Source organism: Mesoplodon densirostris, chromosome 13 (assembly GCF_025265405.1).
Source record: "Mesoplodon densirostris isolate mMesDen1 chromosome 13, mMesDen1 primary haplotype, whole genome shotgun sequence".
Classification (NCBI taxonomy): domain Eukaryota; kingdom Metazoa; phylum Chordata; class Mammalia; order Artiodactyla; family Ziphiidae; genus Mesoplodon; species Mesoplodon densirostris.
In genome coordinates, this window is record NC_082673.1 from 68,654,255 (window position 1) to 68,680,891 (window position 26,637).

At 33.9% G+C, this 26,637-nt stretch overlaps 1 protein-coding gene across 3 annotated transcripts in view; it reads right to left on the reverse strand.

Moving 5' to 3' along the window:
• Window positions 1-26,637, reverse strand: part of CSMD3 (CUB and Sushi multiple domains 3) — a 1,097,518-nt gene that overhangs the window by 827,681 nt on the left and 243,200 nt on the right. For all 3 annotated transcript variants that reach the window (XM_060116495.1, XM_060116494.1, XM_060116493.1), the window contains exon 4: window positions 19,384-19,578. In XM_060116495.1, coding sequence (XP_059972478.1) covers window positions 19,384-19,578 — 195 coding nt within the window. The remainder of the gene's footprint in view (window positions 1-19,383; window positions 19,579-26,637) is intronic.

Consider the following 26,637-nt stretch of genomic DNA (forward strand, 5'->3'; position numbering starts at 1 on the left):
TTTTTAGCCTCAATTTACTTGTTTTTGTTAAATTAATTATCATACCTATTCATGGCACTTCTATCTATGAAGCAAAGGAAGACTGACATTACAAATTTAAACAGTATATTGTTTTAGTGTGGAAAGTGCAAAACATCTGGAGCAAGACCAGATGGTTGAGTTCTCAAGGAAAAGCTTAGAAGAAAAGGGAACTGAGGTAGAAGTATTGGTGGATAAGGATATTCTATATATTTTGAATATTTATCTGTTTGAAATTAATTCTAAACAGGCAAACCGGAAAATATAACTTGAAAAAAAAACAGCTTAATTAAATTGGAAAAGTGCATTACTAAGATTATGTTGGTTCTGGCAGTAAGCTTGGTCCTAACTTGTATAGTGGAAAGCTTAGTACAGATATATTCAGTTTGCAACTATATACTAATGATTAACAATATACTAAGTGATTAACTACAACATTTAGGCCTTTCAGATAGATGGAAGAGATGTAGGCAATATAACAGTTGTTGGCAGATGGGTATGTGAAGCTTCCCAGCTTCTATGGTTTTCTATAATGCGTTCTAAAAGATTCCTTTCTTTCCTGGAAACAAGGGTTAGAGAATCAGGGTTATGGGTGGTCACTCATTTTCTTGATTTTTTTTTTCCTGTTATTTCCCATCATTAAGTACTTTACAACTAGCAGCAAGCCAACAGCAAGCATTTTGAGCTTGGCAGCCTAACTGGGACTTAGATTAAAAAGGACGAAAGGAAAGTTACTTTATTAACCTTATAAGAAATCTAAGTGTATTGATTATCTCCACATTCAGGTTCCCAGAGTGCCAAATAGAAATATATTGTAAGTAAAACTGGATATAATTTCAATATATCTGAGTAAGCTATGATATGAAGCAACTTAAAATTTTCATTCCAAACAGCAGATAGTTTTTAATGGTACCTTATCTTTTTTATAGACTTTTCCCTTTATAGCACCCACTGTAGTATGTAATTATATAATTTGGTGGTGATTATTTGTAAATATCTATATTCTTCACTAGGCTATTCTCTTCATGATGGTAGGACTATGGCTTTTTTGTTGTTGTTGTTGTTGTTGTTGTTGTTGTACAGTAGTATCTCCAGTGTCTAGTGTATTTTTAAAAATGAATAAATTGTCAGCTGCTCCAATCTATCATTTCTCTAATCCTTAGTTTCATAATATCTGGCCTTAAAAAAGGGTTACCATATTCTAAATAATGTTAGAAAGAGAATAGTGGTTTGATTATATTGAATTTTGGTCTTTTAAAAATAGGGTTAGGGCTTCCCTGGTGGCGCAGTGGTTGGGAGTCTGCCTGCTGATGCAGGGGACGCGGGTTCGTGCCCCGGTCCGGGAGGATCCCGCATGCCGTGGAGCGGCTGGGCTGGTGGGCCGTGGCTGCTGAGCCTGCGCGTCCGGAGCCTGTGCTCTGCAATGGGAGAGGCCACAACGGTGAGAGGCCCGCATACCGCAGAAAAATAAATAAATAAATAAATAAAAATAGGGTTAGGGGGTCACCTCACACTCATTAGAATAGTTACTATTAAAAACAAAGCAAAACAAACAAACAAACAAATAAAAAACAGAAAATAACAAGTGTTGGTGACGATGTAGAGATACTGGAACCCTTGATGTAGAGATACTGGAACCCCTGTGTACTCGGTGGGAATGACAAATGGTACAGCTGCTGTGGAAGAGGGTATGGTGGCTCCTAAGAAAATTAAACATAGAATTACCATATGATCCAGCAATTTAAATTTTTGGTATATACCCAAGAGAACTGAAAACAGGGTCTCAAGACATATCTATACACCCATATTCACAGTAGCTAAAACATAGAAGCAACCCACATGTCCATCCGTAGATGAATGGATAAACAAAATGTGTTATACAGACACAATGGGATATTTTTCAACCATAAAAAAGTAGGAAATTCTGACATATGCTACAACATGGATGAATCTTGAGGACATTATGCTAAGTGAAATAAGCCAGTCAAAAAGAGACAAATCTTGTATGATTCTATTCACATGAGGTAGCTAAAGCAGTCAAAATCAAAGGGAGGAAGGAAGAATGGTGCTTGCCAGTAGTTGGGGTGGGAGGAAAGAATGTAGAGTTACTGTTTAATAGTTATAAAGTTTCAGTTTTGCAAGATGAAAGAGTTCTGAAGATGGAAGGTGGTAATGACTGCACAAAAAAATGAATGTACTTAAACTGAACTGCATGCTTAAACTTGTTTAGCCAGTAAATTTTTTGCTTTGTGTATTTACTACAATAGGAAATAGGGCTAAGGGAAAAAAGATTTTATGTTACTATAAAACAAGAAAATTCACTAAGAATGTTCAGCTCTGTCATGTCTATTGCTTACTTTTAAAATAATTTAAAACTCAAAGGCATATACTTAACTCCCAAGTGTAAGGACATCTTAGGCCACTATTAAGGGTTTTGGGAAAATATCAAACTGTATTATTGAGGCAAAAGAATGCTCATAATTCCTAAAGTACATCAAAAGGCTTAGTCCAGACTCTTTCAAAAGACTGAGATATTTGTGTCCCACTTATATTTTACCCACTAAAAGTACTGGAAACATCTGAGAACCATCTAAATCAGCTAGATTTTATCATATTTCTTAGAATCTCTGATATGAATTATGATTTATAATGTGATATATCTAGAAAATGATCTTTTGGAAGTATTTTAAGATGTATTTTTCAGCATCATAAGCTTATTAAATATGACAAGTAACAGAATACACAATAACTGCATAAAGCAATATATTATATTTCTATGGGACATACGTGATTATAGTATTTAGGCAAACACCAAAATATTTAGCTTCAATATTGAAAAGAAAAAGAAAATAGTATACCTTGGGAAGAATGTATTTGGATCTTAGTACAAATAAGCCTTTTGCACAGAATTTAACATTATCTGTTAGATGATTTTGAAGCAAACCAGCAAGAAATTTAGTTTGTGCTTATTGGATGACAAGGCACTTCTGAATTTTATATCAGTATTAACAGGGCCAGAAGTAAAGTAAGTGAGGCACTAATCTCAGGTGCAAAAAATTCAGTAATTAAGATAAATTATAATTCAACATTAAAATGTTTATAAAAATTAATACAAAAATTCTATGATGAGCAAGTTATCAAAGTCTTAAATAAAGACAAGATCAATACTCTTTTTTTTTTCCCGTTTTATCTCTTTTGACTCCAATATGACTGGGCTCAATATCATTATAAGGATGTTTGTATAACAAAGAGTATTGAAAGACAAAGACAATATCTCCCTCTGGAGCAGAGGGGAAATTTTCTTACATAAATAATAAAAAATAGCGTCTCCCTTTGGGGCAAATGTTGAGCACGTTTGCTAAAAGTCTGCATTTGAAATACCAGGGTTTCCTAAGTTTGTGGTTCCTCAACTCTGACACAAACTCACTGCATATACAGTATCCACTAGTGGTATTTTACTTTGTCTTGTGGTATTCGGAGGGCAACTTCTGCAATAGGAACTGATTTAACTATGGAAGCTCATGCTATTTACTGTGCTTTAATTAATAAAGTCCTTTGTTCTGACCCAGGAGTCTCATGTCTTTGCTAATATATATGACACTGTGGCAAGTTAACATCTTAGCTTTCGAGTAAGGCAAAATGTTACAACTTTCACAGTTGCAGCATTTTGTTTTGTTTTCCAATTTCTTCAAAGGCAAATAAAATCTTGGAAATTTCTGCATGCTACAATATTGGTGTTTTCATCTGATACAGTTTACTTAAGCCCCCCAAAATTTAAAATAGCTTTATATATAATTAATATTTAAAGGTCCTTAAATATATTTTCTTCAAAAAAATTTACACTAAATAAATTAGATATTGATGGAGTTGAAGAAAACAGTGGTGCATTTCATATACTTTCTATGTTTGCATTCAGCATTTCAGAAATAGATGCTCAAAATGCAGAGGGAGTTGAATTTTCAGAGGATGCCATATGTATTATAAGCATAGCTCTCTGTGAATACATAACTTCCCTATGCTGAATTTAAATCTAATTTTGTGACAGCTGTAAAAATGGCTATCTCATAAAGAAAAGCAAAGAAATCAAATGCATTATTCTCTGAAAAGTTACAATGCTAAATAAAGCATTGTTCTGAATTTTAAACCATAACATTTCCGCCTCTAGCACAGTTCCTGGGAAAATGTAATCTTTAGAAAACATTTATAAATCACCTTTCATGATGAAGAATTTTGAAATAATTTCCAAACACAAGTAGTAGGAAAAGTAGAGTGGAACTTCTCACAGAAAGTATTTGTTCATAAACATCTAGGGCAGGAAAAGAATACTGCAATCACAACCAAGGGTGCTGAAAATTATGATTGAATAAATCAGGTATGTACTAAACCTACAAGATGCCAACACTTCCTGACAAAAAAATGAAAAAGTAAGAGAAAAAAAAAAGCAGATGTCAACATAGGGAAAGGCTGACAATACTGATTCTACGAGCATAGGAGTAGGAACAAGAAAAATATTTGTGAATCACATGTATGGCAAGGAAGGTTCCCCCGTAGATTATTTTCAGCTTTTTAATTTTACTTTTATCAAATGATGAAAGAGAACATAATAAAGTTGAATATCATCACTTGAGTTGACTCTAAGCTCATAGTTTTCAAGTGCAAGTTACCCAATTTCATCCTCGAAGCAAACTGAAACAGGTAGTGATATTTTCTTTTATCCTTTCAAAGGTCAAAGAGCCTATCCCTGAGTACAACTGTAAACCTAAGCTTAAAGTCATCATAACCATCCACTTGGGACACAGCATATAAAATATTATACTATGAAAAGATATATGATCAGAAAACATTTGGGTTATAAATATGTATAAACAGATATAGATGTGTATGCATATGTATAAAATTTTTAATGGGCACACTTGATAAAAAACTAATGATAGGGAAAATATTTCTTAAAATTGAAGTAATAATCCTTCTTTCACCACATTTAGGAGGGAAAAGAATGGTGGAAGAAAATAAAGATGGTGCCAGATGATATCTTAAAATCAGCAAAATCTTCTAAGGAGTTCTCCCAGTACTCAAGTGTCTTTGAGATCCCTTAGCCCGTTAGCCAATATTGATGTTTTTTTTACCTAAGAAAAGGGGGTGCCCTTGTTAGGAACTCCAGATATAATATCTGTTCCTAAAAGCCATGTTGGAAGTATTATGAATATTTATAAATATTCTGCTACTTCTATGATTCTGTAGGATGTACTTCTATACCATTTGGAGTCACGTGGCTTGTTTTAGCCAATGAAATACAAAATAGATATATCCTGTCTCACCTCCTGACCAAAGTTTTAAGAAACACTATCTAGTTGCCCTTTGTCCTTTTTTTCCCCTGCATTAGAAGTTATGGGAAAATGTCCTGAGATGGGGCCTCTATAACCCTGAGCTAGTCAATGACTATGGTAAGCAGAGCCCACCTGCTGCTTGCATTCTATAGGTAGACTGAGAAAATATTTAACTTTCATTTTATGAAGGTACTGAGATTATAGGGTTATTTCTTGTCGCCGCATGACCTAGCCTAATCTAACCGATACAAGCCACACATTAGTCAATTTTGATGTATTAAATAAAATGAAAAGACTTTTTTATTACTTTTTTTTCTTCCTGAACTGCAGTCACTTTATCTCAAACATCTCCACAGATGTTCATTATAATATCTCTCTTGAGCTGAATTACTCATGAGGGCAGAGGAATTAACCTAAATTTAATTAAGAAAAATCGATGAGGGCTTCCCTGGTGGCACAGTGGTTGAGAGTCCGCCTGCCGATGCAGGGGACACGGGTTTGTGCCCCGGTCCGGGAAGATCCCACATGCTGCGGAGTGGCTGGACCCGTGAGCCATGGCCGCTGAGCCTTGCATACGGAGCCTGTGCTCCGCAACGGGAGAGGCCACAACAGTGAGAGGCCCGTGTACCGCAAAAAAAAAGAAAAAAGAAAAATCGATGAAACTGACTGAGGTTCTCATTAAATGATTAAATTACTCCTCACTAATAATTTGTTCCTACAAAATAATAGAAAATACACTTAAAGGTCACTTGATTTACACTGTGGGATATAAATTGCATTATTGTTCAAATGACAGAAAATAATGAAAGTGGCCTCTGCTCACTACTCCTGCTAACTGAAGTCAGAGTATTATAGAATGAAAGCTTCACCTCCTATAAACTAATCAAAACACTGGTGCTCAGGAAAAGCAACACTAAAAAAGCCATATATCAAAGAGTAGAGAAATGATGGTCATTGACCCTTTGGTAAATATATTAACTTTGCTCTTGGTTTCGACTTGCTCTTCCATTATTTTCTCTTAACACAGTTATCCTTATTCTCATTTATTGTATTTACTGTGTAAATCATGTTTTTATGCTACATCATCTGCCTTTTTTACAGTAGCTATAAGTCAAATACAAATATATAATAAGTGACCTTAAAACTGTAACTTAGTTTGAATGCTACGGTAACCTCAAACATAAGGAGCAATAAATGAAGGGAAAACTGTCTGACTCAAAAATACAAGGAATTAGTGACATAAATATGGAACCATTAAAAACTATAGATAAAATACTCATTTTTCAAGACTCCTTCAATATTTAAGATATTTAGCACCAGTTTTACATACATAACAATTATATAGTAAAAAGGCAAATTATTTGTTGAGTCAGATCTGCACTTGGGACAATCCTAAGAAAAGTGACTATAGAAAGATTTTAGACTTCAAGCACACTGAGCAATAGACCAAAAAAGTAGAATTTCTGAAGGCATTCAAATTTCAACATTTAAATTTTGTCTTCTATTATTAACTGCATGAAAGATCTTTCATCACTGAATGGCTCAAACACACACACACACTTAACATAACTTACTAAGGTGACCAATAATACTGCGTAGGAGAGAAAGAGCCCAAGCCAAAAATGTATGAAGTGTCCTTCTAGAATGATTCCTTTAAAAATTTTGTTTACTGTGCTTTCTTAGCACACAAAAAAAGGACTTTTCACATGAAGCTAGTCCACATAGCTAGCCATGTGTCACATGACATTACTCAATGTCTTTGGTAAGCTACGATTCCCCTTCTTCTATTCATTTTCCTAAATTATTTTGCCTTATCTTTGGAGTGATGGCTTTACAAAGAGCAATAGAATACCAGATGGTCATTGGTGTGGTTCACTGAATTTATATCCTAGTAGGAAGTTAGGTGATTGCTCGTCAAGGTTCTTATCATGCATTGAACAATCTACTTCACCACAGGAAATTCTGAAGCTGTCAATATATTTTTGGCTAAGTATGTTCCATCATCTTTTCTGTAAGTCATGGTCCCAAATAATCATGTGAATGCTTTGTGAGCATTGAGACAGTATAATTTTTCTTTCTTTCTACAAGATTTGAAATGTAGGTGTTAGAAATGACTATTGCTTAATATTTATAAAATTCTGTTTTTATTTTGGGTATAACATTATCAAACTATTTTGTTATTCTTCAAAAATATAAACTTTCCTCAAGCAATATGAATCTTTCATTTAGAACAAATACTTTAAATTCTTACACATCAAAACAAATAAACAAAAAACTCCAAATAAACAAAAGTCTCCACAGAAATATATGGCTTAAAGTTACACAGAATAGGCATAAACAATTGAAGACTCAGTTGCCTCAAAAAGAAACTGAGTTTTGTGTTTGATTTTCAAAATACACATTTGTCAGCATCTTTCTAGGAATTGTAGAAAAAGAGAAACAAGTGGAAATCATTCCATTAAGGAAAAAACCACAAACATCTATAAATTAACATTAACATCTATAAATTATAATAACATATAATACCAAAAAAGTACAGACTTAATGACCATTTATTGTCAAATAAAATGGATTAATTTAAAATGAGAATGACATATGAAGGAACAAAAAACTTGGACAATAGAGTAAGGCAACAAAAACATTTGAGTTATTATATACAGGATGGAAAAGGAAAAAATAGTAAACAGCTCCTGAATGGAGGAAGCTGTAACTCACAAATACCTAGTGGGGAAAATAATGTGTGAGTTAAATGTTAAAGAGAATGCTGACTGCTAAATGCAGCAGCAGACAATTATATGGTAAAAATATAGAAATCCCTGATTTTCTTTTCTAAATATCAGAAATACACAAAAGGCCAGCACCTATTTCTTATACAAGAATGCCACTCTATCTTTTTGCATGGAATTAAAGTACACACATTTGGACAATAACCCAGGTCACCAAACAGATCATCTTCCAAAGAAAAGTTCCCATATTCAATAGACTATGAGTTTCATGAGGCCTGGGGCTGTTTCAATTATCATGGCTCTTAGCTGTATGGCATGTGCATAGTGACTTCTTAGTAGATACCAGTTTAACTGCTGAATATATTTCAAATGTGAGAACTTCCAGAAATTAATGACTCAGAAATGCTGTTACCCATGGGAAACATATTTTCACCACTGATGTTTATTACTTGATGATCCCAACCTAATATGTTAGGCTAATGTGGGGTTTAAAGTTCCCCTTAACTACTACAACTCTGAGAAAAATTAATTCCTCTGCCTGTATGGTCATAGAATGGATATATCTAGATCGGTTTTCAAATAACTGTTTTGATGATGACTATCATCAAGTAAGAAGTAAGGCAGTAATCACTACTTGTTGAATATTATAGAGTCTGTATTTTATATATATTAACTAATATAATCCTCATAGTAACTATCAAGTAGTAAGGACTCTCCTATCATACAGATGAGAAAACTGAGACCTGAAACACTAAATATCCACATAAAGATTCTATATCTTCTCAGTGGCAGACATGTAAAGGAAACCAAAGCTTTTATTAGACAAAAGTCCATTCTTTGCAGACTTTTTTACTCTCTTGTTTTAATATCTTGGAGCTATAGGCATATGTTTAACTGGCAATGGATATTTTAAAATATTCTAAACACATATGTAACACAAGTGATAGCTATTACTTCTATATTATATTTTTATGTATTTGAAACAATTTGTAATTTTTGAGTACCTTCTATGTGCTAGGCATTATAGAAACATTTAAAAAATGTGATCTCATTTAATCCAGTCTCTCTAACATTTACAATCTCCTGAGATAAGTAAAAATATTCAATTTTTGACAAAGGAAACAACATTCCAGTAATATGTGGCAGGAAGGCAAATCAGCTCATGGCTCTTATACCCTTAAAGACAAGTCTTGCATCCTTTGCTCCATCATACTGGACACTACTAAGACAATTTAATCAAGACATTTTCATCCTTTTAATCACACAAATGAACTTTTCAGAACAAGGTTAGGGTACATGAGAAGGTGGTTGAGTGCTGGCCTGATTGTTGATAGAACAGCCTACATTTTCCTGGGAGAGATGAAGAAACAGCAAGTGACCTGGGGCACTTATCAATTTTTCCTTGTAGCCTGACATCACTAGGATTTTGGTAGTCTTTGAGGTGATAAAATAACCCCATTATCAAATGATTTACACTTCTCTTGCTTGTTTATTAAAAGGCATGCAGAAAATATTTTCCTCATTACTATTAAATACAGCCGTTCACATAAAGAGACCAGATCCCTGTATGTGAAATGATAAGGCTAATGAAAGATGTGGGGCCCAGATAACGTTGTCAAGATAGTAATGGAAAGTGTGGTAGAAAAATTCAAAGTTACACTTAATTTATGTGTAACTTTCACATGCACTTTTATTAGTTTGCCCCAGGTTGTGTATACCAAAATGCCATTCTGAATATAGAATATCATTATGAATTTTAGAATGGTTAATCTAGGACTAGCAAATCCATTTCACCTTGTCTGCCACCTGCTCTTAACTTCTAAGAAGTGTTGGGAGCACAGAGTTGAGAAGGACTCTGAGGTCACATTAAAGCTCAGTGAGATAAATGGCATGGAATGTCTATCAAAGGGAGAAGTGCAGAACAGGTATGTATGCCAGGTATTTTCAATCCAGACTTAGTGCACAGGAATTTGGTTTCACTTTTTACAGAATATTGTTTAGCCCAGCATCAAGCAGTTAAATGCCTTTACAAATACTAGCAGATGGTGTTGATAAAATTCATCATGCTTGTGAACACAAAAACCCTTGCACCATACTCTCTAGGTTCATGAGGCTCATTCATTTTTCTTAAACTATCATGGTTAGGGATCACCAAAATAACTCTCTAAAAGCAAAGGTTTCATCAAGGAGAGAATATGTAAACTCCAGGGAAAGCAATAAGCGGATCATTACAATGTTATCAGCCTCCTGCAAAGTTATAAATTAAAGAATCAGTATGCTATCAAGTGGCAAAAAGTAGAGGAGGGAAGCCATGGACTGAATAGTCTTTTTTTCTTTTTTTTTCAAAAATGGCAAACACACAAAATCCAAATTCACTATCCCTCTACCTTTTTAAGTTTTAATTAAAAAAAATAGCTAGCGGGTGGTAAATTGTTCCTTAGAAAACTAGATGATATTCTGTATGATGTATGACTTCATAGACTCCACCTTTAGCCAGTGAATATTAGTAATAATACATGAGAACTACACTTGAGGCTAGAAAGGAAAATTATTGCCTCATTGAAAAAGTTCTTGCTCTATACAGTTTGTATTTTTAGCAAGTCCTCTGTGAAATTTTCTCTTAAAGCACTGTTCCAACCTCAACTCCCTTCCACTCAACTGGGAGAAATTAAGGTCTTCCTTATCAAGGTGCCTAACATTCTATAGATTCTGATATTAAAGCAATTATCACACATTACTGTAACTACTTGATTACATTATGATCAGTCCCACTAGAACTGGGTTCTTAAAGGCAAGAAGTGTTTCTTAATCATATTTTGATCCTCATCACATGAAATAATGCTTTGCACAGAGCAGGCCCTTTAATAAATATATTTGAATGAGTAAATGTACTCATCAGTATTATTGATAAAGAGAAAAAAAGGTAAGCTTGGCACAATGAAGTTGAGGAGACAGAATTTCAAAACAAACAATGGGGGTCGTTTTTTGATAGATAAAAGCCATAGAGGTTAGAATGGGAGTCAAAGAAAATATGCCTGAAGGGACTTGAAGATGAGGAGTAGGGAAGTAGAGTATATGCCCTGGCAAAAACAAACAAAATGGCAACAAAATCAACAACAAAAACAGAACTGCTGGTTGTAAGGTTAGACTTGGACATAAGTATAAGTGATATTATTCATCAAGATTTTATTGACTGTAATTCCTTTTTTTAAAGAGAAGATGGTAACAAGTGCTAAGGAAAACTGGATAAAGCTACATAAATAACTTTGTATGTAACTGACACTTTACATATGCTATCATATTAAACTCCAACAGTACTGTGATTTTGGTATTTCTGTCTATTAATTCTATTATAGCTAAAGAAATAGTTTCTAAAATAATGTAATTTTTGCTCAAAGGCCCTAGTAGGTAAGTGGAAGAATGAGTATTTAGATTCAGATCTTCCTGACCCCATAGGTTCTTAGCTGAAGGGAAAAAAGGAGCCCCACCAAGGAAATTAACTAAGATAGTGTTGGGAATACTCCACTGAAACCTCTTAAAACACTTCTTGGTTTTAAGTACCTTAACAAGTCCTTTTGATTTAGGGAGTTTTATGCATTTAAAAAATTGACTAAACATTTTTGGACTGATTCACATATAAAACTCCATTTACTCCCTTGTTATTAAACATTTTTGAAGACAGACGCAAATAATTTTGGTGAAGTATCAAAGGGTAACAAGCTAAGGCTTTGGAACCTGACAGAATGGGTTCAAATCTGGCATCCCCCCCCACCACACCCCAAAACGAGAAAAAATTTCTTCATCAGACTCTAATGTTTCTGTACATCTTGCAAGCAGAGATTCCAACTGTCTTTCTTCTCTTTGTACCACACTATCTTTTCAAAGGTATTTGTCCTGAAGCTCATGATTCCTCTCCTATAACAACACATACTACATATGCAGATATCTCATACTCTTCATACATTCTATGGGAACTGGGGCTTGGAGAACTGGCACAAACGCTAATGCTCTGTCTCCTGACACTTCTGTGAATAATAAACTCTCCTTTGTTTCTGACCCAAGAGTCTTGTCTCTTCTATCACCATCTAAGAAACTGTGGAAGAGAAATCATTAATTCCAAGTCAAGTAAAATCTCAAACTCTTCATGGTTCTTGACATTTAATGAGTAACCTTGAACATTTTTTTTTAATTTTTGAGCTTCAGTTTCATACTGTGAAATTTAAAAGTGAGCATGCTTATAAATTTCCTAATATACTATAAATACTTAAGCAAACGGTAGTTAATTAGGAGTCACAGAAGTAGACAGGGGTGCCATCAGCATCATGGTGGAACGAGAGATGCTCTCTTTGTCTCTCCTCTTCAAACTACAACCAGTAAAAATCCATAACTCAAAAAATATGGCTTGGCCCAGCACACCAGGGTGCTGGAGAGTTCCACACATCTGTACATGTAAAGGTGGGTGAGCTGGAATACATAGAGAAGGCAGAATCAGAAGAAAAGCAGAGACAGTGCCTGAGATCCTGAACCCCCAACCACAGCAGCTGAGCGCACAGTCCCAGAGAACCTGGTAGCAGCAGGGAAGGAGGCATACATAACTCCAGCCTCCCAGACACAGTGGTTCCCATGCTCACAGGGAACCAGGCAGCAGTGGCAGTTGAGCCTGCAACTGGTCTCTCCATCCATGAAGGTGCCTACCACTGCAGCCCTGCCCATCCACAGCAGTAGCACATGCAAACCTAATAACCCCAGATGCAGTAGAGGCAACTGAGACTCCAGCTCACTGCCTACTCTCCCACTCCCTCCACTGTAGCAGAGCCTGAGACTCAGGAGATCCTGGGCACAGAATAGGTTCTTGCCATCCCAGTGCCCCAGGTAATGATGCCAGCTACAACAGCATCATTAGCAGCAGCGAGGCACAAGCAGCTACAATGTTGGTGCAAGGCAATACCTCTAGCAAAGGTGGTAGAGGGTGGAAAGTGCTGATTCTCAAATATAACTACAGGCAGCTCAGGTAAGAGAAACCAAAAACAGTGCTATAGCACAAGCTATTGAAAAACAAAAGAAAGGCCTCTGACTACTAATCTGTTAAATCATTAGAATCAAGGAAAAAAAGAACATTCATCTAAAGAAGAAAAGTGTCCACTACTTCAAATGTGCTGGCATAAGAACAGCTCAAGCCCCATGAAAAACCATGGTAACACAGCATCACAAAAAAGAAAATTCTCCAGAAACCAAACTTAAAGTCACACTTATGGAGAATTATCCAGAATCCAACAGCACATTAAAAGGATCATACAACATGATCAAGTGGGATTTATTCCAGGGATGCAAGGATTTTTCAATATCCACAAATCAATCAGTTTGACATACCACATAAACAAGCTGAATAAAAACCATATGATCATCTCAATAGATGCAGAAAAAGCTTTTGATAAAATTCAACATCCATTTTTGGTAAGAACTATCCAGAAAGTGAACATACAGGGAAAAACCCTCAACATAATAAAGGCTATATATGACAAACACACAGCTAACATGATACTCAATGGTGAAAAGCTGAACACATTCCTGCTAAGATCAGGAACAAGACAAGGATGCCCACTCAGGAACAAGACAAGGATGCCCACTCTTGCCACTTCTATTCCACATAGTTTTGGAAGTCCTAGCCACAGCAATCAGAGAAGAAAGAAAATGAATCCAAATTGGAAAGGAAGCTGTAAAACTGTCACTGTTTGCAAATAACATAATACTATACGTAGAAAATCCTAAAGACGCTACCAGAAAACTACTAGAGCTCATCAATGAATTCAGTAAAGTTGCAGGATACAAAATTAATATACAGAAATCTGTTGCATTTCTATATGCTACCAACAAAATAGCAGAAAGAGAAATTAAGAAAAGAATCCCATTTACCATCACATCAAGAAGAATAAAATATCTACAAATAAACCTACATAAGGAGGCAAAAGACCTGTACTCCAAAAACTATAAGATGCTGATGAAAGAAACTGAAGACCACACAAGCAGATGGAAAGACATACCATGTTCTTGGATTGGAAGAATCAATATAGTTAAAATGATCATATTACTCAAGGCAATCTACAGATTCAATGCAATACCTATCAAATTACCAATGGCATGTTTCACAGAACTGGAACAAAATTTTTTAAAATCTGTATGGAAACACGAAAGACCCCAAATAGCCAAAACAATCGTGAGAAAGAAGAATGGAGCTGTAGGAATCATGCTCCCTGACTTCAGACTATACTGCAAAGCCACAGTTATCAAAATAGTATGGCACATGCATAAAAACAGACACATAAAAATGACAGAAAGTTCAGAAATATGCCCACACGTTTATGGTCAATCTACAACAAAGGAGGCAAGAATATACAATGGAGAAAAGACACTCTCTTCAATAAGTGGTGCTGGGAAAACTGGACAGCTACATGTAAATGAATGAAATTAGAACATTCTCTAACACCACATACAGATTTAAACTCAAAATTGATTAAAGACCTAAATGTAAGACTGGATACTATAAAACTCCTAGAGAAAAGCATAGGCAAAACACTCTTTGGCATAAAACACAGTAATATTTTATTGGATCTGCCCCCAAGGATAATGGAAACAAAAGCAAAAATAAACAAATAGTATCTAGTTAAACTTAAAAGCCTTTACACAGCAAAGGAAACTATAAACAAAACAAAAAGACAACCTATGGACTGGGAGAGAATATTTGCAAACAATGCAAACAACAAGGGGTTAATTTCTAAAATATACAAACAGCTTATACAACTCAATATCAAAAAAACAAACAACCCAGTCAAAAAATGCACAGAAGACCTAAATAGACATTTCTCCAAAGAAGACACACAGATGGCCAACAGGCACATGAAAAGGTGCTCTACCTCACTAATTATTAGAGAAATGCAAATCAAAACTACAATGAGGTACCACCTCACACCAGTCAAAATGTCCATCATCAAAAAGTCAACAAATAATAAATGCTGGAGAGGATGTGGAGAAAAGGGTATCCTCCCACACTGTTGGTGGGAATGTAAATTGGTGCAGCCACTGTGGAGAACAGTATGGAGGTTCCATAAGAAACTGAAATAGAGCTACCATATGATCCATCAATCCCACTCCTGGGCATATATCCAGAAAAGATTAAAACTCTAATTTGAAAAGATATATGCACCCCAATGTTCATAGCAGCACTATTTACAAGAGCCAAGACATGGAAGCAACCTTAATGTCCATCAACACATGAATGGATAAAGCAGACACAGCACACGTATATACATATATACACACACACACACATATATATACACACACACACACATATATTTATAAAATATTCCACTACACATATAATGGACTGTTACTCAGCCATAAAAAGGAATGATGTAATACCATTTCCAGAAACATGGATAGACCTAGAAATTATCACACTAAGTGAAGTCAGACAGAGAAAGACAAATATCACATGATATAACTTATATGTGGAATTTTAAAAAAAATGATACAATTGAACTTATTTACAAAACAGAACTAGACTCAGAGACAGAATACAAACTTATGATTACCAAAGGGGAAGGGGGGAGGGATAAATTGGGAAATTGTGAATAACAGATATATAAAATAGATAAACACCAAGGACCTACTGTATAACACAGGGAACTACATTCACTATCTTGCAATAACATATAATGGAAAAGAATATGAAAAAGAATAGACAGATATAACTGAATCTCTTTGCTGTACACCTGAAACACTGTAAATCAACTATATTTCAATAAAAGAAGACTATTTTATTTATGAGATGTTTTATGTAAACCTCATGGTAACCATAATACACAAATCTAGAGCAGAGACACTGTAAGGAAAGAAAAAAGAAACTGAGAAATATGTCATAGAAAATCACCAAAATAAAATGGCAGACAGAAACAATAGACAAAAAGAAATAACAGAGGTTTAGAGCAACCAGAAAACAAAATGAAGTACGAATATAAATGGACTGAATTCACCAATTGAAACACAGAGTGGATAGACAGAATACAACACAACAGCCAACTATATGCTCTCCAGGAGACTCAGCTCAGCTCTAAAGACAAGCAAAGACTCAAAGGGAAGGGATGGAAGATGACACTCTAAGCAAATGGCAGCCAAACGAAAGTGGATGTAGCCATATTCATATGAGACAAAAGAGAATTCAAACCAAAAAATGATAAGAAGACAGATATGGAAATACTATAATGATAAAAGGTACAATTCATCAAGAAGACACAACAGTTATTAATACATATGCCCCTAACATAGGAGCACCAACATATATAAAACAATTATTAACAGAACTAAGTGAGAAACTCAGAGCAACACAATAATAGTAGGGGATTTTAACATCCCACTTACATCAGTGAATGATGATCCAGAGAGAAAGTCAACAAGGAAACAATGGCCTTAGATGAGACACTAGATAAAATGGAGTTAATAAATTTACAGAACATTACATCCAAATGCGCAACACACAGCTTTCTCAAGTGCACATGGAACATCTCAAAGATAGAGCATTTCTTGGGACACACAAGAAGAAAGCTAAAAAAATCACAAATATGTGAAACGTAAACAACATGCTACTGAACAACTACTGGATCAATGATGAAATCAAAGGAAGATAAAAATACACCTGAAGACAAATGAAAATGAAAATACAACATACCAAAACTTATCAGATGTAGCAAACGTGGTACCAACAGGGCAGTTTACAGCCAAACAGCCCTACCTCAAGAAATAAGAAAAATATCAAATATACAATCTAACCTAAAAGAACTAGGGGAAAAAAAAAAAAGAACAAATCCCAAACTGAGTAGAAGGGAAATCATATAGATCAGAGTAGAAATAAATGAAAAGAGACTAAACAGAAAATAGAAAAGATCAATGAAATTAAGAGCTGGTTCTTTGAAAAGATAAACCTTTAGCTACAATCACTAAGGAAAAAAAAAGAAGAAAGAAGGTGCAGATAAATAAAATCTAAAAAGAAAGTGAAGAAGTAACAAAAGATATCACAGAAGTACAAAGGATTATAAAAGAATACTATGAACAGCTATACACCAACAAATTGGACAATCAAGAAGAAATGGATACATTCTTAGAATCATACAATGTTCCAAGACTACATCATAAAGAAATAAAACATTTGAATAGACAGAAAACTGATAAGGTAATTAAAACAGTGATCAAAAACCTCACAAAAAACAAAATTCCAGATCCAAAATGGCTTTTCAGGTGAATTCTACAAAATATTCAAAGAATATTTAACACCCATTCTTCTCAATTTTTTCCAAAAAACTGAAAAGGAGGAATGCTTTCTAACTTATTTTATGAGGCCAACATTACCCTGATACTAAAGCCAGACAAGTACACACAAGAAAAGAAATTTACAGGCCAACATCTGATGAACATATATGCAAAAATTATGTTACTATTAATGTTACTATTTATGTTATAATGAATTTTAAGAGAGCATACATCATGATCAAGTGGGATTTATTCCTAGAATTAAAGGATGGTTCCACATCTGCAAATCAAGCAATGTGAGATATATATATACACACACACTCACGCACACACACACACATCTGTGTGTATATATACGTACACACACACATATATCACGTTAACAAAATAAAAAATAAATATACGCTCCACTCAATAGATACAGAAAAAGCATCTGACAAGATTCAACACAAATTTATGACAAAAAACTCTCAATAAAATAGGTATAGAAAAGAGTATTTCAATGTTATAAAGGCCTAGAAGACACAAAGAAATGGAAAGATATACCACGCTCAGCTCATGGATTAACACTGTTAATTCATTAGAAGAATTAACATTGGAATAATTAACATTGTTAAAGCATCCATACTACCTAGAGCAATCTACAGATTCAATGAAATCCCTATCAAAATTCCAGCAACATTTTTCACAGAAACTGAACAAAAAGCCCTAAAAATTATATGGAACCACAAAAGACACCGAGTGGCTGAAGCAATTCCAAGGAAAAAGGACAAAACTGGAGATATCACACTGATTTCAAATTACATTACAAAGCTATAATAATCAAAACAGCATGATATTGGCAGAAAAACATAGAGCTCAAATGGAGTAGAATTGAGAGCCCAGAAATAAAACTACATATATATGGAAAATTAATTTATGACAAAGCAGCAAAGAACACACAGTTGACAAAGGATAGTCTCTGCGGTGAAAGGCACTGTGAAAACTGGACAGCCACATGCAAAAGAATGAAATTAGACCACTATTTTATGCCATATACAAAAATCAGCTCAAATTGGATTAAAGACTTGCATATAAGACCCAAAACCATAAAACGCCTAGAAGAAAGCATAGACAGTACACTGTTTGTCATCGATCTTAGCAATATCTTTCTGGATATGTCTCCTAAGGAAAAGGAAACAAAAGCAAAAATAAACAAATGGGGCGACATCAAACTAAAAAGCTTCTGAACAGCAAAGCAAAGGACCAACAAAATGAAAACACAACCTACTGAATGGGAGAAGATATTTGCAAATACTATAATAAATAAGGGGTTAATAACCAGTATAGAAAATGAACTCATAGAACTGAACAACAACAACAAAACCTGATCAAAAAATGGGCAGATGACTTGAGATCGTGATTTCTCCAGAGAATTTCTGTGGGCAAGATTCATGCACGAATTCAGCTAATGTTGAACATGTTCTGTCTTCCAGGCTATGTGCTTTGTACCTTTGTCTACATTAGTATATTACTATGTTTTCCTCATAATACAAGTGATCCTTATTAGTATCGATAATAAATTATACAGCATTCTTAATTTCACGAATTCCCATGCTAAGCTCTCTACCAGAAATCTTTAAAAGATTCATAGATTCACTCAATATTTCAAAATGAAAACAAAATCATGACTTTGACAGCCTAACTAAATTTCTAAGCATCATAAACTCCGTGTTTTTCCAGTACAAACATCAAGACACATACATACACAATGTATGTATAAATATGTATAGAAATATAAAAATATAATCCATTGTCTCGTTTCACAAGTAATGTTGTCCTAAGTATTTTTGTTAATCTTTCATGTACTGCATGTGCTTTTTTCTAAGCTTCAGATTTTATAAAAGAAACAGGCACCAAATATGTTTTGTAAATATACTGTCTGATTATCACTCTTATTTTTAAAATATTTTCATTATGTCAAACGAATATTCAGTCAACAGAAAAATAAACATTATTTTTTTCTTTACCTCTACAGATGGGAACAGGAAAATCCCATGAAGCTGTATTAACTGAACTGGCTATACAGGTGAGTTGAGGGTGGCCGTCAAGGATATATCCAGTTACACAGCTGTAGCGGATCTTGTCCCCAACATCGAACCGTGTACCATATAGCACACCTTTGGGTGGAACTCCTGGATTTCCACAAGAGCTACTCTGCAATTCTATAGAAGGGAGGCAAAAGGAGAGTTTACAGTTATTTTAATATATATTTTTAACATTTTACATTTATAAAATTATATGTAGATACAGGTGTCTTTTTTTTTCCTTTTAAAAAGATTTACAGAAAAATGGAAATGTCTGCTATTTCAATTACATAAACAAAGAAGTATGGGAAAGGAATGAAATTTTACCGAATACATATTAGGTGTCATTCTTCGTGCCAGCAAAATTTAGGTATTTTATATTGTTTAAGTTTGTGGCAATTTTTTAAATTAGTATTTATTACTCATATTTTACAGATAAAAAGATCAATACCATTTATGTGGCTTCTTCTAAGTTAAATTCTACTAACATAATAATATGCAAATCAAGTTTCATCAGTATGCTCTCCATTACTCTGATGCTTCTACTTAATGAACATTTATCTGAAAAAAAAATATACATTCTGGATGGCAACTTTTTTTCACTTAAATAAGAAAAATATAGTGCAGCAAAAAATGGACATATTTTTGAAGTTGGAGAGATTAGAATTCCAGCTCTAATATGTGTTTAACCTGGAGAATACAATGAGAATTATCATAGTAAGTGCATACACTTGTGAAATTTTAACTAGATCAATAGGCAAAATATCTGGAAATTGTCTGATATTCACCTATTGCCCTGTTATTTTATTAATTGATGCTTAAAAGTATACAAGTATACAAATATAAGAGATTTTTAAAATAATATTCATCTCAGAGAAAAATACATTTTCACTTTAAGTGAAAAAAATAGAAAAAATATAAAGAAATAGCAGAAGTTGGGGAGAATTATTTTTTCTTATAGTATATTCTAAATTTTCTATTATGTTACCTTTACATTGTACTACTTTTATACTACAAATAATAATCAATAGAAATATAAACAGTAAGGAATGAATGGATTAAAAGGTATTCCAGTTTGAGTAAAGTCTATGGCTTACTTAATAGTATTATACAAATGTTAATTTCCTAGTTTTGATAACTGTGCTATGGTTACATAAGCAGTTAATATTAAGGAAATCTGGATAAGAGTATGTATATGGGAACTCTGTACTATTTTCACAATTTACCTGGAAGTCTGAAATTACTGCAAAATAAAAAGGTAAAAAAGACGTCGCAATGCAAAAAAAAAAAGTATGTTTCCAATTAGCCTTGATATTCATCCTATTTGTTCAGTTAGTGTTCCATGCAATATCATTTTACATTAAATCAAATAATTATAAACCACTAATATTGAAAATACCAATAACAATAGTAAGTAAAAATACAATATCAAAATAAAACACTTCATAAAATGTAGATATAGCTGTACAAAAGCAATCGTAATTTATTGATAATTTGTACAGTAAACAAAGCTGAAAATTTATATTATTACCCATAATATGCTTATAGTACTTTTGAGAGTGTTTCTTAAGTGAATTTTTTTTTCTGTTTAATTTTTCAAGAGTACTGAAAAGAAAAAAATCAGTGATGAATTTCCAATGAGGTCAATCAGTGAGAAGTGTATTGAGGATTCATAGAACTTGCCCTATATACATTAGAAATGAAGTATATACTTTTAGTTTAAAGCAATTATTTTAGGTTCTCAATCCTAGAAAATAACTTGACTAATATTAATTAAATATCAATGGTTTCTATAAATAACAGGCAATTTCCTTAAGCTTCCTCACCATTTAATTACACATTGTAAAATATTTTAAAATATCTGTAACCAAGACTAATGATTTCTAATATCTCACTTTACTATTTCTCAAAGGCATATTTTATAGGTTCATTTTCAGTAAAATTTAAAACATATTTATTGTCTATAAATTTTCAGCCATTCTTTATAAAATACTTTTGAAATGAACAGCTTATTTTGAGATAGTTAATTTTTTAGAAAATTCAATTGATTAATAGATGAGATGTTTGCTGTAAGAGATGGTGAGGTTAATAAGTTTTGATGAAATGAGTAAGAATTAAATCCCTTGAATATAGTAATGAAAAAGGAAATATTTTTAATGAAACTACCACTTGTGTCCTTAGATTCAATCCACTCCTTTCCCTCTCACCCCTAAGAAATAATTAAGGTCAGGACTTCAATTATCATGAAATTATATATCTAGGGGAAAAAGCAGTTTCCAAATTATTTTACAAGAAGCGGTTAGGTGTAGGAATGAAAGGAAGAAAGAAGAAAGCTCTAAATAGTTGCTATACTCAAATTTAACTTTTATTTAAATGAACAAACATGCATTACCCAGAAAAAAGTACCTAAAGCGAAAGGAAAACATGAAGTGAATCAGTGAATTAATAATAACGCTGGTTGGAATTTTAATAGATTACCTAATCTAGCCCTTGCCTTGTGGCTGAATTATTTCTAAACCAGAAGACAGATAAGAATTTAGCCTGTTTTGAAATGAAACTCAAAGAAGATAATTCCAAAATATATCTGGTTCTCATCTTCAGAAATTCCTGCTTTCATTTGTCCTTGTTCTTTAACCTTCAAAAACAACAACCTACCCATCATCCTCTGAAAGATGAGTAACCCAGGAAGACAATTATTAGGATGCTTCACATTCAGGTTTAATAGATCCCAATTCTATAGTCACTGATCATGGATTCTATTTTTTGTGCCCTCCCAACCCTTTAATTTGGGACTTCTCTCTAAACTGTTTATGCCCATTTTAAAACGCAGAGCCAAGAAAGATGTGTTATTAACTGGAAGAATTATATAACCCACCATTAAAAAACCTGCTATATTCTGATTGAACATTCACTTTTTAGTCTTGATTTTTTTAAATAAAGAGTGCTGCACATTTGAACTTTTAAATAAAATTAGCTTTTTCATTACTATAAGAATTTTAGAACTAGCTTTAGATTAATTTTTAAACACTGTTTCTACCAGCTATCAAGAGTTTGAATTTCGGAAAAAAATGAAGATATATGTGGTAGGTCACGTTCAGTAATACAGATTACAAACTAATCATTAATATACATGGTATTTACAAAGTAATGATATTATTTATTATGAAATCATTCTTAAAGAAAATAGAGATTTAAGCATAAAATGAAGAATTTTCATGTAATTCATTAAATGTACATGCAAGATAACCGTATTGTGCTTGTCACTTCAATGTGTTTCTGAAGCAGATGATTACATCTAAAAGCAGAATTGCTGAACAGACTACAGCTATCTTTCTTCACCAACAGATGACACTAATATATCAATCAAAAGGTTTAGGTGATTAAAATAAAGCTACAGAACCTGATAAATCTCATTTGATATTCCATAATGTAAAGTTTAAAATGGGACTGGAGTGTATTGGTGGGGTACTATCAAGTTATATTCACCACACTGTTGGTTGAGCATTGATCAAATTTTTTAATGCAAAGATTAATAAATAAAAGAAACTCCCTACGTACTAAAGGTTTATTTGAATTTACTCTTGGAATTATGCCACGAGATCATGTTTGTAAGACAAAACTGAAATACTTAGGGTGGACAGTTTAGTGAATTGAAAACAAAACTGGAAAACATGTCTGAAGACTTTACACTCAAAATATGTCTCTAAAAATGTCAGAGACCCTTTATTTAATTTTACTGCTCTATCCACAATAAATTATTGTGCATTTGTTGGAAAGATGTTTATTTTATTTATCTTCTCTCTTCTCACAGATATTGAAGTTATCAGCAAGTAACATGAAGGAATTTGGTAACAAACTATTCTAAAGTGTAAAGGATTGCTGATACAGCGGAACAATTACTTGGGAGGGATCCAAGATAAACAAAAATCTAATTGAGTTACAGAGGTTAGAGTTTAGTGACATTCATCTATATTAGTTAAAAGGAAACATAACAATAAATAACTTGGTAAATGACACAATTTATTCATCAGAGGCTCTTGAGGATTACCATTAACATTGCTCTGTGATGTGTAACAGGTAAAGCAACACCACCTTCCTTGTTTTCTAAAAATTTACAATTTGAGAATGCTAATAGCCTTAATTGTTGAAATCAGCTCTGAGCCACACTTTAAGCATTCATTTTCCCACCTTACATCTCACAAAATACCCAACACCATATATGATTTCTCTCATTGTACAGAAAGGGAAACTGGGAATCAGCTTAAGAAACTTTCCCATGGCCACCCAACTAATGAATTGTAGACTTGTGGTTCAAGCCTGTGTCTCTAACTTAAAAGTCTTAGATCATTTCAAAATTGCATGCTGTTACCCATGAAAAGTAGATATTCATTCCACAAATGTTTATTAACAGCTATCATGGGCAATATTTTGGGGATATAGTTTTGCAAATGACAGACATGGCCCTTCCTTCATAGAGTTCATAACTTGATGTTAACCAAGGAAAGAAATGACTGCAGAATATTAATTATAATGTAGTAATTGGGATAAAGGAAACATACAGGCTAAAATGAAAGTATATAATTGAGAAAACTTGGTCCACATTAAAAGGTCTGGAAACAATTTCCTGATGATGTAAGGTTTAAAAATAGGATAAAGAGTTAGCTAGAAGGAAAGAAAAAAAAAGGAGAATTATCAAGCATATTCACAATTTTAAAATATAAGACTCAAAGTACTATAATAGTTATTAGACTTGAAAATACAGTGAAGACAGGTTTTATGGATGTGGTAGGGTAAAAACTAAATTGGAAAAGAAGTATTCCAAAAGGGTTGACCAAAAATATATAGGTTCATGTAGTGAATATATATCCTATGCATACATCATGAATAGAAAGGAGAGCTATTCTGTCATTAAGTGTTACTTTGAGACAGGTACCTTATATAAACTCTTCACAGGAGAAAAACTGAGAGCAAATAATTGGAATCCCTAAATGTACTGTGTTGGCCAAAAGTGCCTTCAGTTTTTAAGTAAAAATAAAAGACACATTTTTTCATTTTCACCAAGAACTTTATTGAACAACATTCACCCTTTTGTTTTACTACCTTCTGCCATTTTTCAGGCAACTTCATAATTCCATCTTCCCAAAATTTATCTTTTTAAGCAAAGACCTGTTCCAGGTGCCTTTTACAGTCTTCCAAGGAATTGAATTTTTTTCCATGAAGAGAATTTTGTAAAGACCGAAATAAATGGAAATCTGAAGTTGCAATGTCTGTTGAATGCGGCGGATGAATCATAACATTCCAGCCAAGCTGTAACAGTTTTTGCCTGGTCATCAAAGAAACATGCAGTCTTGCGTTACCCTGATGGAAGAGTATGCATTTTCTGTTGACTAATTCTGGATGCATTTCGTCGAGTGCTGCTTTCAGTTGGTCTACTTGGGAGTAGTATTTATTGGAATTAATCGCTTGGTTTTCTGGAAGGAGCTCATAATAGAGGACTCCCTTCCAATGCCATCATATACACATCACCTTCTCTGGATGAAGACTGGCCTTTGGTGTGCTTGGTGGTGATTCATTTTGCTTGCCCCATGATCTCTTCCATTCCACATTGTTGTACAGTATCCACTTTTCATCGCCCATCACAGTTTTAGAAACGGAACGTAATCATTACGTTTCAGTAGAGAATCGCATGAGTAAGTATGGTCAAGAAGGTTTTTTTCGGGCTTCCCTGGTGGTGCAGTGGTTGAGAGTCCGCCTGCCGATGCAGGGGACATGGGTTCGTGCCCCGGTCCGGGAGGATCCCACATGCCATGGAGCAGCTGGGCCCGTGAGCCATGGCCGCTGAGCCTGCGCGTCCGGAGCCCGTGCTCCGCAACGGGAGAGACCACAACAGTGAGAGGCCCGCGTACCGCAAAAAAAAAAAAAAAAAAAAAAAAAAAGGTTTTTTTCGCTTAACTTATGTGGAACCCAAACATCAAAGTGATGAATATAACCAAGCTGGTGCAAATGATTTTCAGTGCTTGACTTGGATACTTTCAGTATGCTGGCTATCTCCTGCATGGTAATGTTGATTGTTCTCAATTAATGTCTCGATTTGATCTTTATCAACCTCAACTGGTCTACCCACCGTGGAGATCATTCAGTGAAAAACCTCCAGCACAAAACTTCACAAACCACTTTTGACACGTTCGATTAGTCATAGCACCTTCTCCATACACCGCACAAACCTTTTTTTCTTGCGTTTTGGTTGCATTCTTACCTTTCTTGAAATAATATAGCATAATATGCTGAAAATGTTGCTTTTTTATTTCCATCTTCAATATCAGAATGGTTACACAAAAATTCACCAATTTCGATGTCTTTTTTTAAATGCACACTGATATGATGGCTGTCACATACAATCTAACAAAATTATTTTGAATGAAGTTAAAGACAACTAAGCGCTACTAGAGCCATCTTACGGGGAAAAAAAAAAAAAACCCTTTTGGCTAACCCAATACAAATAAGCAGAGATTTTCACAGTATGTATGATATGTACTATGTGAGTTTACTAATTTAATATGAATTCCATTTAATATGAATAAGTGCATTAAATAGGATCACCAAAATTAATTTTTAGAAAGGCAAACAGCCAAAATAATGTATGCATACTATTTGGATATGAGAATATCGACTTTACAAGGCTGTTGATATGATTACATAAAACAATATATATAAGCAATTTATATGCTGAGCAAACACTCACTACATGGCAGGCATTATTATTAGCTCAACAAATTGCAACTTTATTATTACAATCAATTTTCCATTTGAAACATCTAAATTAGGTGTGATTAAGTTATGATCTACTAAAGATTGGGTCATGCCTTCACTGTGGACTAAAATGTCACCTGCTATATCAGGAAACAAAGGATGTTGCAGCCATCAAGCCATCAGCCACTGCAACCACCCCCAACTGTGCACCGGGAAGGGACTGAGGATGGAGAAAACAGGAGATTGGCCCTGGATAGTTAAGGTGCAAATTAAAGGAATGATTTCAATGAACCTAGATCCTTGCATCTTCCCAAACATAGAAAAGTGCTAAATTCATTAACTTGAGATGTCTGTTTTTTCTTTAGTTAACAGTAATCTTTTGATGTTCTGACTACCTGTTGTTGTGGGGGTTTTATTTGTTTGTTTTTGTGGGTTGTTTTTTTTTTT